Source organism: Mesocricetus auratus, unplaced genomic scaffold (assembly GCF_017639785.1).
Source record: "Mesocricetus auratus isolate SY011 unplaced genomic scaffold, BCM_Maur_2.0 Super-Scaffold_15014, whole genome shotgun sequence".
Taxonomy (NCBI): domain Eukaryota; kingdom Metazoa; phylum Chordata; class Mammalia; order Rodentia; family Cricetidae; genus Mesocricetus; species Mesocricetus auratus.
In genome coordinates this window covers 5,784,690-5,800,196 of record NW_024429186.1, presented here as the reverse complement: position 1 = coordinate 5,800,196, position 15,507 = coordinate 5,784,690, and the positions used below count along the sequence as shown (strand labels likewise).

The 15,507-nt window shown below is 44.0% G+C and overlaps 2 gene segments (V, D, J or C); both read right to left on the bottom strand.

Moving 5' to 3' along the window:
* LOC106021008 overlaps nucleotides 1-15,507 on the bottom strand; it is a gene marked incomplete in the record, with an annotated part of 314,407 nt that overhangs the window by 266,034 nt on the left and 32,866 nt on the right.
* Nucleotides 6,860-7,453, bottom strand: LOC121139209. The segment is given in 2 exon segments: nucleotides 6,860-7,302; nucleotides 7,385-7,453. Coding segments are annotated over 2 exon segments (474 nt in total).

Genomic DNA, 15,507 nt, shown 5'->3' with positions numbered 1-15,507 from the left:
TTGTTTCTATGTCACCATTGCTCCCTTGCCCTTGGTCCTTTTTGTTCCTCACTTAAAATGTCTTCCCATCGTATGTTTCCTGCTCTATTTCCAAAACCTGCCAAACAGAAGGTAGGATACCTGACACATGCAGCCTAGGTTCTGAATAGGACAGAAACAGGAAGTGTCTGACCTTCCCAGTCTCTGTTGCGTTGTTTGACAAATAGATTTCCAGCTCCACTCATATCTTTCCAAGGCTCTCTAAGAGCACTGGGAAAGCGGAGGTGAAAAGAGCCTAAGAGTTGGAGCATGAGGAAGAGGGCTGTGAAATGCTGCGTACTGGACATGACATCGATTTCATGGTCATCTGCTCATCGTAGCTGCTGTTTTTTTTGTGAAAGTCCTTCCTAAGTCCACAACCCTAGTGTTGGATACTTCGCAGTCTTCCATCCAACTGAGGAGCTGTTGGATGCATGTGGTTCCTGCAGATAGGAAGAATCCTTTTTTGAGACAGTGTTCATTGGTAGATGTCCTGTTTTGCAGTGTTTGTCTCCATACATGTGGATATATGGGCAATGTTAACTGGCTTTCGAATGTCATGAAGTTGTGTGAAGCTCATCTTGGGGAAGTTTGCATTATCACATTTAATTTTTTTGTGTGTGAAGTTCACAGCCCATTTAAATAAAGAAGAATTTAGTACTTGACAAACGCAGAAAGGTTTATATTAAAAACCAAAGTTAATAAAAATACTTAACTAAGACTCTGGGAATGTGACATAAGTGGGTAGACAGGGTGATCCCCAGTAACTGGAATGGTGGCAACAGTTTTATCACACTTTATTTCAAGTGCTACCCTGTAGTACCATAATAATGAAACCAGCATTGCACCAGCACCCACACATTCATGGAGGGTGGAGTCTGGCAGAAGAGTCTGGGAGCATGTGGTGATTATGGATGTACAAGGAGACAGAAAGGATAAGCAATACCACTACATGGGTTCCTTTAGGCCTCTGGGAAGCATCTGCCAGGTAGACATCAGGGCCCTGAACATTTGTAATGCAGATGAAACTGTAGAAGAGGTGCAGAGAAATATATGGGATTATGCCTGGGTTTGGAATTACAGACGGGGCCAGTAAGAGTTGAAATATACTACTTAGATTTCCTGGCCACATGGGTAAACTGAATGGTCACTGGCTGGTGGAAACATAACCTAAACTACTCTTAACAGAGAGCACCCGTGACAAGAGACACGGAACACTCGGGCAGGGGCAGATGGGACTCTGGGAGATCCCTTAAGAGAGATGTGTTGGGATTGAAATGTACATGGTCAACCATTGCATTCCTGACCTGACCAGGGAGACAGAGGGAGGGCCCTTGGGAGTCTGTGGGTGTGATCTGGGGACTCACAAATGAAGAGAGAACAGGAGCAAAAACGCAAGACTCCAGTTGAGCTGTTGATGGTAACTTAGGGATTCCCTATAGGTAAGGGGCCTGAGGAGGAACAGGGGTGTAATTCAAAGAGATCTGGACAGTCCACTCTTTCGATCTGGTAGGACATGAAGAGAAAATGTCACTCGGATTTCCTTCAGCTGGAGTCAGCTGGGATTGCACACCTGTGGATGTGAATTTCCTGATCTAAAGGCACAGAATACACTTGAAGATGAGTCATGATTTGGGACATTGAAGTGAAAGGTCATTTTTACTGAGAGAGAAATACATAAAACTGAATCTGTATAAAATAATAACCACACGATCTCTTATAATTCCTGTTGGTTTAGAAGAAGGAAGCAATGTATAATGAAGTTTTCAAGGCGTCATGGGAAAATAGCATTATTTCAGGGAAGGGACAGGTTTTCCATCATATGCACACCCCAAATAAAGAATATCAATTACACATTTCTAACAACTGCAGTCTGCTGTAGACATACATGTATATAATGGCATGCATATATTTGTAATATATACAGTTATATGCTGAGATGACTAATAACAATATTCAGATAGATACCAGGCAATTTGTGAGGAAAATCATTTGTTCCAGTGTGTGAATGAATAGGAAGTTCAATAGAACCTGACCATTAGAGGAGTCTCTAGAGATTTCCCCTGGGTAGAAAGGAGCCCACAGGTTCTGTCAACTAAGCACATGCTCCTATAGCATAGCCCAGTATTTTCTGTGACCTGAAGTAACTCCTACAGTTCCTAGAGTCGCCATTGGACCTCATCGCCCCCTCCTGGTCCTGAGTGTCTCTGCAGGGAGGTTTTTGTTCAGGGTCACACTGGATTTCACTCACTGTGTCTCTGGTACAGTAATACATGGCTGTGTCCTCAGTTTGCACATTGTTCAGTTTTAAGAAAATTTGGCTCTTGGAGGTGTCACTGCTGATGCTTATTCGGGATTGAGAGCTGATTTATAGTATGTTTTTCCATCAAAACCTATTAATCCCCTCCACTCAAGCCCCTTTCCTGGAGGCTGGCGGATCCAGTTCACACCATCGCTGGTTAATGAGAACCCAGAGACAGTGCAGGTGAGAGACAGGGTCTGTGAGGGCTGCACCAGGCCAGGTCCTGACTCCTTCAGCTGTACCTGGGACAGGATACCTGGTGACAAACAACATCACCATCAGTCATACATCCCATAATGACAAGCCTAGGTCCCTCTCCTCAAATCCTGCATACTTACAGCTTGGAAAGGTCACCAGGCAGAGGAGCAGCACCAGGACAGCCATGTCTGCTCTAGGCTGGAGTGAGAAGGAGATGGGGCTGCTCAGCTAGGCCTGGGATTTCACTCTGAGCCTGAGGCTGCTTTGCATTGGGGGAGGATCCTGAGAGGATAAAAGGAGGCACAGGGCAAGGTTTTCATTTTTCCATCCTAGTGACTGATGTTTGCCTTGTGTTTTGTGAGGAGCTGGTGATGGAAACTCAGGATCATTCTCTTTGTCCAGGCTGGATTCTCATGTCTGGATAAACATAAATTATCACAGTTATACTGTGAAGATTTTGTAGGAAAAAAGGGGGGTGTTCGTAGTACGTGAGTCCTCATTCATTTAGTGTAGGCAAAATAGGATACCATGTCCTTAACACATTTGTATGGCCCTAAAACTTGCAGCAGAGAATTAAAATGACATCGGGTCTCTTGCTAATCAGAAATCCTGCTTAAACAACTGCTTAACATTCTTTCTCTTGGTATCTGTGGAGGTGTCATATTCTTATGACTTTTTGGGAAATAAGTCATGAGAAAGCATTTGACAGCCATTTAGTACATGTGATTTTCCATGTGTTTATGGGAAGATATCCATAGGACTGGTTTGGGTACAATCATTCTAGGCTCTTGATTTATCACAGTCTAGATGTCTCAATGTACTGTTGTATCTCTCTTTGTCTCTTCTTGGCTTGTAGCTCATGAACACACAGGTTCCTAAAAATGATTGTTGTATTGGTGAAGGATGTCAAGACAATTTGTTCATAACACCCCATAATAATCAGTAGCTTGTAACATGGTTAGAAATTTATATAAGTGAAAGTAAAAATAAAAGCCAGAGAAACCTTAGTGATGACAGGTAGTGAAGAGGAGAAGAGCACATGCTTGCACACTGGAAACTCTATATCTTGAGGTAAGGATCACCTTAGAAAACAATAAGGTGTAGAGCTTTTCTCCAGGCCTTGTTAGTAGAAATCAGCATGGAAACGAAGTGCAGAGATGGAACCAATCTCCTCAGTCGTGACTCAGAAAATGTCTGTCTTATTTGGCCTTGGAAGCCTCACATTTATCACAACTTATTTCTTTTTCCCAATCGTTTTTTACTGTGAGTGGCATGGTGACACTGGCTTATCATTATGGAGTCACCCATCCTGTGATTGTTCTGATGGCCACCCACACTATGACTGTTCTTCACCTTGTTCATGATGCTGTGCTGTTAGAACAATATTTAAAGACATTCTTCTCAGTGTGCCTCACCTTGGGTTTGACTGATATTTTCATTGTGGTTACAAAATTTTGGGAAGAAGTATTCCAGAAATAATAGCACGTTTCTCATACTATATCTGGGAAGTTGGAATAATTCCAATTGCTGAAGTATTTTTTATCTTTGATTATCTCTTAGAGAGTTTGTGTCTGTAAGTTGTACTGTCTTACTTCTTTGGATTATCTTCTTCATTAAACTTAATAGAAGGAAGTCACTACGAAAAAGTTGCTAGAAAAGATGATCATATCCATCATTATTTAAAATTATCGTCTTTTGGGAGATGCATCTTTATTTTTTAATTGTTCAATTATAATTTACTCATGCTTGATGGACACATGGACACTCTCTTCATGGGTCATGTAGTAAAGACAGAACCTGCCTATCCATTTGTGTGATGATGAGATTCCTGTCAACATAACACAAGCTAGGGTCATCAGGGAACAAGTAACTTCAGGTGGAAAAAATGATTCCACCAGTTAGTCTGCAGGCAAGTCTGTGCTGTCACTCTACTCATCCTTGCTTGCTAAGGAGACACATTTCTATTTGCAGCAAACTCACTTGTTTTGCACCTGACATTCTGTCTTTGAGTCCTTTACACTCCCAATTTCCATTATCTTCCTCCACCTCAAACCAGGCATCTCATGACTCCCTTAAGTTGTGCTAGTCTAATGTTCATTTCTTCCAATCAACACAATTAGCATACCTCGTATTTGGACTAAGGGTAATGATGACCTTCTGTGTATCTGATCCGTTTTCATGCTCCCCGACTACTCATCTCTTTTCTCTCACCACACCTCACTCTTGCTTCTATGTCACCATTGCTCCCTTGCCCTTGGTCCTCTTTGTCCCTCACTTAAAATGTCTTCCAATTCTAGGGTTCCTGCATTATTTCCAAAACCTGCCAAACAGAAGGCAGGACACGCAGAACACACTGTCTAGGTTCTGAATGCACAACAGGCAGTGTCTGTGCTTCCCAGTCTCTGTTGCATTATTTGACAAATGGATTTCCAGCCCCACTCATATCTTTCCAAGGCTCTCTGAGAGCACTGGGAAAGCAGAGGTGAAAAGAGCCTAAGAGTTGGAGCATGAGGAAGAGGGCTGTGAAATGCTGCTTACTGGACATGACATCGTTATCATGGTCATCAGCTCATCCTAACTACTGTTTTCTGTGTAAATCCTACCTAAGTCCACACCCCTAGTGTAGGATACTTCCAAGTCTTCTGTCCAACTGAGGAGCTGTTGGATATAAGTAGTTGCTGGAGAGAAAGAATCCTTTTTTTAGACAGTGTTTGTTGGTAGATGTCCTGTTTTGCAGTGCTTGTCTCCACACATGTGGATATATGGGCAATGTTAACTGGCCTTTAAATGTCATGAAGTTGTTTGAGGCATCTGTTGGGGAAGATTTCATTTTCCAATTTAATTTTTTTGTGTAATGTTCACAGCCCATTTAAATATACAAGAAATTAGTATTTGACAAATGCAGAAAGGTTTAGAGTAAAAAATTAATAAAAATGCATAACGAAGACTCTGGTAAATGTGACTTAAGTGGGTAAACATGGTGACCCACAGTAACTGGAATGGTGAAGATGGCTTTTATCACACTGTATTTGAAGAGATACCCAGTAAACCATAAAAATGAAACAAGTATGGCAACAGCACCCACACATTCAAGGACGGGAAGTCTGGCAGAAGAGTCTGGGAGTATGTGGTGATTATGGCAGTACAAGAGGTCAGAAAGGATTAGCAATACCACTACATGGGTTGCTTTAGGCCTCTGTGAAGCATCTGCCAGGTAGACATCAGGACCCTGAACATTTGTAATGCAGATGATACTGTAGAAGAGGTGCAGAGAAATATATGAAATAATGACTGGGTTTGGAATTACAGACAGGGGTCAGTAAGAGTTGAAATATACTACTTAGATTTCCTGGCCACATGAGGAACCTGAATGGTCACTGGCTGGTGGAAACATAACCTAAAATAATCTTAACAGAGAGCACCCGTGACAAGAGACACGGAACCCTTGGGCAGAGGCAGATGGGAGTTTGAGAGATCCCTTAAGAGAGATGTGTTGGGATTGAAATGTGCATGGTCAACCAATGCATTCCTGACCTGACTAGGGAGACAGAGGGAGGGCCCTTGGGAGTCTGTGGGTGTTATCTGGGACCTCTCAAATGAAGAGAGAACAGGAGCAGAAACACAAGACACCAGTTGGGCAGTTAATGGTAAATTAGGGATTCCCTATTGATAAGGGGCCTGAGGAGGAACAGGGGTCTAATTCAAAGAGATCTGGACAGTCCACTCTTTACATCTGGCAGGACATGAAGAGAAAATGTCACTTGGATTTCCTTCAGCTGGAATCAACTTGAATTGCACACCAGTGGCTGAGAATTTCCTAATCTAAAGGCACAGAATACACTTGCAGATGAGGCATGATTTGGGACGTTGACATGAAAGGTCATTTCTACTGGGAGTGAAATACATAAAACTGAATCTGTAAAATAATAACCACACGATCTCTTATAATTCCCATTGGTTTAGAAGAAGGAAGCAACGTATAATTAAGTTTTCAAGGCGTCATGGGAAAATAGTATTAATTCATGGAAGGGGCGGGTTTTCCGTCATACGTACACCCCAAATAAAGAATATCAGTTACAGATTTTTCAAAACTGCAGTCTGCTGTAGAAATACATGCATATAATGGGATGCATATATTTGGAATATCTATAGTTATATGCTGAGATGTCTGACAACAATATGCATATAGATTGCAGGCAATTTGTGAGGAAAGTCATTTGTTCCAGTGTGTGTATCAATAGGAAGTTCAATAGAACCTGACCATTGCGGGAGCCTCTAGAGGTTTCCCCTGGGTAGAAAGGAGCCCACAGGTTCTGACAACTAAGCACATTCTCCTATAGCATAGCCCAGTATTTTCTAGGACCTGAAGTAACTTCTACAGTTCCCAGAGTCGCAGTTGGTCCTCAGCGCCCCCTCCTGGTCCTGAATGTCTCTGCAGGGAGGTTTCTGTTCAGGGTCACACTGGATTTCACTCACTGTGTTGCTGGTACAGTAATACATGGCTGTGTCCTCAGTTTGCACATTGTTCAGTTTTAAGAAAACTTGACTGTTGGAGGTGTCCCTGCTGATGCTCATTCGGGATTGGAGAGCTGAATTATAGTATGTTTTCCCATCATAATCTATTGCTCCCATCCACTCAAGCCCCTTTCCTGGAGGCTGGCGGATCCAGTTCACACCATCGCTGGTTAATGAGAATCCAGAGACAGTGCAGGTGAGAGACAGGGTCTGTGAGGGCTGCACCAGGCCAGGTCCTGACTCCCTCAGCTGCACCTGGGACAGGATATCTGGTGACAAACAACATCACCATCAGTCATACATCCCATAATGACAAGCCTAGGTCCCTCTCCTCAAACCCTGCATACTTACAGCTTGGAAAGGTCACCAGGCAGAGGAGCAGCACCAGGACAGCCATGTCTGCTCTAGGCTGGAGTGAGAAGGAGATGGGGCTTCTCAGCTAGGCCTGGGCTTTCATTCTCAGCTTGAGGCTGCTTTGCATTGGGGGAGGATCCTGAGAGGATAAAAGGAGGCACAGGGCAAGGTTTTCATTTTTCCATCCTAGAGACTGATGTTTGTCTTGTGCAGGATGTGAAGACAATTTGTTCACAACACCCCATAATAATCAGTAGCCTGTAACGCGGTTGGAAATTCATATAAACAAAAGTAATAATAAAAGACAGAGAAACCTTACTGATGACAGTTAGTGAAGAGGAGAAGAGGACATGCTTGCACACTGGAAACTCTAATCTTGAGGTAAGCATCAACATAGAAAACAATAAGGTGTAGAGCTTTTCTCCAGGCCTTGCTAGTGGAAATCACCAAGGAAGTGAAGTTCAGAGCCGGAACCAAACTCCTCAGTCGGGACTCAGAAAATGTCTGTCTTATTTGGCTTTGGAAGCCTCACATTTATCACAACTTATTTCTTTTTCCCAATCGTTTTCTACTGTGAGTGGCATGGTGACACTGGCTTATCATTATGGAGTCACCCATCCTGTGATTGTTCTGATGGCCACCCACACTATGACTCTTCTTTCTCTTGTTCATAATGCTGTGCTGTTAGAACAATACTTTTCAGACAGTCTTCTCAGTGTGGTTCTGCTTGGGTTTGACTGATATTTTCATTGTAGTCATAAAATTTTGGGAAGAAGTATTACAGAAATTATAACACATTTCTCATACTGTATCTGGGAAGTTGGTATAATTCCAATTGCTGAAGTATTTTTTGTCTTTGATTATCTCTTAGAGTGTTTGTGTCTGTAAGTTGTACTGTCTTACTTCTTTGGATTAGCTTCTTCATGAAACTTAATAGAAGGAATTCACTAAGAAAAAGTTGCTAGAATAGATAACATGTTCATGATCATATCCATCATTTTTTAAAATTATCTTCTTTTGGGAGATGGATCCTTATTTTTTTAATTGTTCAGTTCTAATATACTCATGCATGATGGACACATGGACACTCTCTTCTTGGGTCATGTAGTAAAGACAGAACCTGCCTATCCATTTGTGTGGTGATGAGATTCCTGTCAACATAACACAAGCTAGGGTCATCAGGGAACAAATAACTTCAGGTGGAAGAAATGCTTCCATCAGTTTGGTCCGCAGGCAAGTCTGTGCTGTGTGTGGCCTTGTGGGAGGGAAATGTGTTACTGGTGGTGGACATTGAGTTTTCAAATGCTAAGCCTGGACAATGATTCTTTTGCCATGTTCCCTGCCATGGTGCTAGTGGACTAGACCTCTGAAACTGTAAGCAATACCCAACTAAATGCTTTCTTTCATGATAGTTGCCGTGGTCGTGGTTTCTCTTCCCAGAAATAGAACACAGACTAAGACAACACTGAAAGAAAATTTCAAAGAATTAACAAAAATATTATTTGAAAACTCGTAAAAGGAAGCCAAAGGACTATTGACTTCAAACTCTATCTACGAAGGATACCAGGTAACAAAACATGCATACAAAAAGGATGCAAGAGACTGTCAGTGCTAAGACCTTTCTTAATATAAAATTTATTTAAATTATAAGCATTTTACATATCAATTCCAGTTTCCTCTCCTTTACATCCTACCATACCTCCCACTGACCCCCCCATCCCATCATCCATCCACTCCCAAGGTAGGGTGAGGCCTTTCATGAGGGATCACCAAAATCTGTCAAATCATTTGTGGCAGTGTCTATGTGACCCCCCTCTGTGTATCTAGGCTAAGAGAGTATCCCTAAATAGGAAATGGCCTCATGATGTCCGTTCATACATCCAGGTTCCACTCCAGATGCCCCATAGACTGCCCAGTCTGTCACCCACATTCAGGGGGACTGGTTTGGTTCAATGTTGGTTCCCCAAATGTCAGACTGTGGTCCATGAGTTCCCACATGCTCAGGTCAGCTGTTTCTGTGGGTCTTCGAACCTTGTCTTGACCCCTTAGTTAATCACTTTTCCCTCTCTGAAAATGGATTCGAGATGTTTGGCTGTGAATCTCTGATTCTGCTCCCAGCAGCTACTGGATGAAGGCTCTAGGATGGCATTTAAGGTGGTCATCATTCTCATTACAGGGGAAGGGCATCTAAGATAGCCTCCACTATTGCTTAGGGTCCTATTTGGGGTCATCATTGTGGGTCTCTGAACAATTCCCTACTACCTGATTTCTGTTTAAAACTATTGGGGCTCCCTCTATTAATGTGTCTCTTTTCTTGTTCTCTTCTATTCAACTCCCTTCTCAACCTTCCTGATCACACATGTTCTCCTCCTACCTCCTCTTGTTCTTTTCTCTTTCTTCTGCCTCCTGCCATCTCCCCTATACTCCCAAAAAGCTCAGGAGAACTTGTTCTTTTCATCATCTCTTGGGAATCATGTATGTCTTCCTTATGGTCCTCCTTGTTTCCTAGCTTCTTTGCGGGTTTGGATTGTAGACTGGTAATTCTTGCTCTAAATATAAAATCCATATATGAGTACATACCATTTTGTGTTTTTGTGACTGGATTACTTCATGTAGGATGGTTTCTTTTAGTTTCATCCATTTGCCTGCAAATTTCAAGATTCCATTTTTCCTGCTGTCTAGTACTCCACTGTTTAAATGCATGAATGTGCATCCTTTGGTACATGCCTGAGTGTATACTAAGGTAGACTGGTTTCTATTTTCTGGAGTAACTGCCTTACTGATTTCCAAAGTGGCTGTACGAGCTTGCCCCCCTCCCACCATTAATGGAGAAGTGTTTCCCATTCTCCACATCCTCTTCAACATAAACTGCCTTTGGTGTTTTTCATTTTGCCATTCTGACAAGTATAAGATGATAGTTTAGAATTGTTTTGATTTGCATTTCTCTGATAGCTAAGGATGTTGAGCAATCTCTTAATTTTCTTTTAGCCATTTTTGATTCCTCTTTTGATAATTCTCTGTTTAGTTCTGTACCCCAGTTTGTAATTGAATTATTTGGTGTTTGGTGGCTGGCTTCTTGAATTCTTTGCATATTTTGGAGATCAGTCCTATGTCAGATGTGGCATTGCTGAAAATATTTTCCCATTCTATAGGCGGCTGTTTTGTCTTGTTAACTGTGTCCTTTGCCTTACAGAAACTTTTCAGCTTCAAGAGGTCACTTTCATTATTTGTCATCCCAGTGTGTGTGCTAAAGTCTGAGGTCTTATTCCTAAGCACACACCCAATTTTATTCAAGCCCCTCTTCCCTTACCTGGCCACTGCCCAATAAGTCCCTTATGTACAGAATTAAAATCTATGACATTCAATGCTGCCCATAACTTCTGAGATTATCATTGCATTTGTGTACCTAAAAACCCAGTCACACCCTACAGCCTGTGTTCACCTGTGTTCTCATTCTATGGTAGCATATGTTCATGATGTTGTGAGAGCAGGTTAATGGAATGACTAATACTGTTTTTGCTGAATCAAATCACTACATCCCTGCTTATGTGCTTAGGGCTCACTGCGGTCACGTTGGATCTTCCATGACCCATTTTGTAGAACTAAGTTCAAGCTGAGGGAGCTCCAGAGATCAGGGCCTTGTGGAGTCTAGGGAAAACAACTTTTCAGCGGTGGTGTCTTCCATGTCCTCTCTCAGCTCTCCGAAGGAACTTTGAAGTGTTCCCCTTCCACATTTCTTTGTGCGTGTGATACGGTTGTCTTCTCTGGGGTCTGCATAGCAGACACCCACGTCTCGTGGCGTCCCTGTCCATGTTCTTCTCCTGTATGTCCACATCAGTCTAAAACAGTGGTGGTTAAAGAAAAATCATTGTTATGATTATGTATGTCTTTAGTTTTGTCACAGGAGCATCCGTACCGAATACAAGGCCATTCCTGAGCGTGGGGCAGTTGTAGCAGGGTGTTGGGAATTTGTGGTAAGCAAGGTTCTACTGACCCTGTTGAAGCAGGTGAGAGTTTTAGGTCCAAGGTGGGTCTGCCAGCATATCACATTGAGATGCTTCAGTAGATGGGGGTTTTATTTCTGGGCTATTAATCCTCTGTCATGTAGCATAGTCCCTAACTTCACCATGACAGAGCTCAGCAGCAGGGAGACTTGGGTTTTGGAAGTGTCACTGAAACGTAGCTGTGGTTTGGAGGACTGGGCTTTTTTCACCCTCATGCCATGTTCACATTCTGGGTACTTGGTGAACTTGGCTTAATAACAGGTGCTGTCTGTAACAGAGAATTCCATCAGTGCATGTGACAATGAGTCTGTGAGCTCTTTCACAGTTTTGGGACAGACTCCAGCAGCTGTTCCTGGAGCAGAACCCTGGGAGTATTCTCACAATGAAGTACTAACCATCCCATTCCATCTTCTAAAATCCTACAACACTCATCTGTGTGTGCTGTACCCAGTCCCAAGGATTATTCACGTTTCCTATCATTCTCAATGGGTCTCTAGACAGGCATGTTCTTTGGTGTTCTCTGTGCTTCCACCTTGCATGCTAGAAGATTGTCTCACCCCAGGACCCATGACCTTGATGAGGCCACTAGTGTCAGGAGGAACTTGTGTATAGTAATTTGTCAACCGTAAGGCTGAAAACTCAACCAGGGTCCAGAGACAGATGGAGACTGATTGTGACTGCTAAGAGTTGCACTGTTATATTGGGAACTCTGACCTTATTGTGTGGTGGTCCTGCAACTGCAGCTGGAGAGAGGACACAGAGGAGGATATTGCTGCTGTTGTGGCTGCCATCGTAGTCACAGCACAGCGTCTTGTCATCATGGAAAATGCTGCCCCGGGTATTAGGGTGATAATAAAGTAGAAACTGGCGTCCACCACTGTTCTCCCAGAGGTCTCAGATGACACTTCCCTTTGCATCTTTTCCTGATGTGATAAAATGTCCTGATGAAACAACTCAATGGAGAAAGATTTGCTATGTCTTATACTTCAAGGTCACAGTCCATTACATCAGGGAAGTCAAGACAGCGTGAACTTGAAGCAGCTGTATGATCCACTGTAATCATGATACAGTGTGAGGAGCCGCCCTTGCTATCGCTATTGCCGTTAGAAGATGGCGCTGACATCTGCTGTCAGTTGGAGTTAACCGTTAGAAGATGGCGCTGACATCTGCTGTCAGTTGGAGTTAACCGTTTAAGCTGTGCCTCTCCCGTGGCGTCATCTGGGGTGATGTGCAAACCACCAATCCCGGCTCTACACGTCTCACTCGGAGCTCCTAGGCTTATATAAGGGGCTGGGTTTCTTAGCTTGGGGTCTCCCTCTAAGAAGCTGATCATCTATCTCTCAAGATGCATTAAAGCTTTACTGCAGAAGGATCCGAGTGTTCTGCGTCGTTCTTGCTGGCGAGACGGTAGCGCGGGACATCTGGTGCCGAAACCCGGGAACTCTTCAACATCGCCGGCGCCGCGGGAGACCCCTCGGAAGACGGGGCGGATTCAGAACTGCAGGGACGTAAGTTCAGAGAGGTATGCTTTATCCTGAACACCCCTTTTCTCGACTTTGGCCTTAGTTTGTCATCACCGTGGGACGGGTCAGTGGAGGCTTTGGTGCTAGTCCTGTTTGTCCTTCTCCTTCATCGTGGCTGGTGCTGTCAGTCTGGTGCTGTCAGTCTGGTGCTGTCAGTCTGGTGCTGTCAGTCTGGTGCTGTCAGTCTGGTGCTGTCAGTCTGGTAACGGAGTTGAGCGCCGTTTTTTAGATAAGCCGCCAGCGCGATGGGGTTGTCACAGTCAGTGGTTACTGCCCTACAGACTGTGCTAAAACAAAGAGATCTTAAAATTGCACCACGAACACTTCAAAATTTTGTGAAGGAGGTAGATAGAGTGGCACCATGGTATGCTTGTTCCGGGTCCCTCACTGTGGCCTCATGGAACAAGCTAGGTAAAGAACTAGACAGGAAGCATGCAGAAGGAGATCTCCACTTAGGTACCAAAGCCATTTGGAAGCTAGTTAAAAACTGCTTGGAGGATGAGGCCTGTCACCCTGCTATAATAGAAAGTCAGGGAACCTTAGAGGAAGTTCAGGATAGCATGTCAGAAACTGAACGGAGTGAGAGAATGGGAGCTCGCAAAAGGAAAGACATGTCTAAGAAAAAAGGCCCTCCCCAAGAAGTTAAGAAAGGGGGAGAGAGAAGGGAGTGATCATTCACCCCCTAACAAATCTAAGAAAAAGAAAAAGCCAGAATCTAGTCTATACCCTACAGTAGAGCTAGAAGCCTTGGAGCTAGATAATTCTGATTCTGACACTCTGGATTCTAGCGAAGAAGGTGGTCTAGAGGAGGAGGTGGCACGGTATGAGGAAGAAAGATATCACCCTGATAGACACCGGCCACTGAAAACAAAAATGAATGTGAGGCCACCGCCTATAAATCCGGCGGGCTCACGCCCCTCAGCGCCTCCGCAGTATGAGCTTCGGCTGAATACTGGTACTGACTCCTTTTTACCTTTAGAGGAACGGAGAAAAATACAAATGGCTTTTCCAGTATTCGAGAATGTGGAAGGCGGAAGAGTACATACCCCTGTAGATTACAATCAAATCAAAGAATTGGCCGAATCCGTTCGTAATTATGGGGTCAATGCTAACTTTACCACATTACAGGTGGAAAGGCTTGCTAATTTTGCCATGACTCCCACTGACTGGCAGACGACAGTGAAAGCAGTGCTTCCCAACATGGGACAATACATGGAATGGAAGGCTCTCTGGTATGATGCAGCCCAGGCACAAGCTAGAGTTAATGCCACGGCTGAAGATGAGAATCAGAGGCAGTGGACATTTGAAATGCTGACAGGTCAGGGTCAACATGCCCTTAATCAAACCAACTACATCTGGGGTGTCTATGGTCAGGTGTCGGCCGCCGCTATTAAAGCATGGAAGGCCCTCACAAAAAGGGAGAGTCCAGTGGACACCTTACAAAGATTGTCCAAGGACCCCAAGAGCCATTTTCAGACTTTGTGGCCAGAATGACAGAGGCCGCCAGTCGCATCTTTGGTGATTCAGAACAAGCTATGCCCCTGATTGAGCAACTTGTCTATGAACAAGCAACCCAGGAATGTCGGCGGCTATCGCCCCTCGCAAAAGCAAAGGTTTACAAGATTGGCTCAGAGTGTGCAGGGAGCTGGGGGACCCCTAACCAATGCAGGACTAGCTGCCGCCATTTTACAAACGCACAGGCGTAGAGATTTATCTAGTCGAAAAGCTTGTTTTAATTGTGGGAGAATGGGGCACCTTAAGAAAGATTGTCAAGCCCCTGAAAGAACAAGAGAATCGAAGCTTTGCCATCGTTGTGGTAAAGGTTATCATAGGGCTAGCGAATGCAGGTCAGTCCGGGATGTAAAAGGGAGGCTTCTGCCCCCTATTGAAGAACCCAAGGTACCCCAATCAAAAAACGGGTCACGGGGCCCATGGTCCCAGGGCCCTCAGAAATATGGGAACCAATTTCAGAAAAGCAATCAAGAGGAAGTAGAGGCTTCCGAGGAACCCCCGGAATGGACTTGCGTGCCGCCTCCGACTTCTTACTCATGCCCCAAATGAATGTTCAACCGGTCCCAGTCCATTCCCCTGGACCTTTGCCCCCTGCCACCATTGGGCTTATTCTGGGCCGTGGCTCCTTAACTTTACAGGGACTCATTATATATCCTGGAATTGTTGACCCGTATCATAAAGAGGAGATTCAAGTTCTCTGTTCTAGCCCTCGGGGTGTATTTTCTATAAAGCAGGGAGATAGAATTGCACAACTGGTGTTGCTGCCCTCCCTCGGGGATGGAGAAACCTACACTTTACAAAAAAGGGCTATGGGATCTTCTGGAAGTGATTCAGCCTATCTGGCTATACCCCTAAATGAGAGACCTACAATAAAATTGTTAATTAATGGAAAAGAATTTGAAGGGATAATGGATACGGGAGCAGACAAAAGCATTATTTCACTCCATTGGTGGCCGAAGTCTTGGCCCACTGTTGTTTCATCTCATTCTCTACAAGGTCTTGGATACCAGTCCTCTCCTGCCATCAGTGCCTCAGCCTTAACCTGGCGGAATGCTGAGGGCAAACAGGGATGTTTTACCCC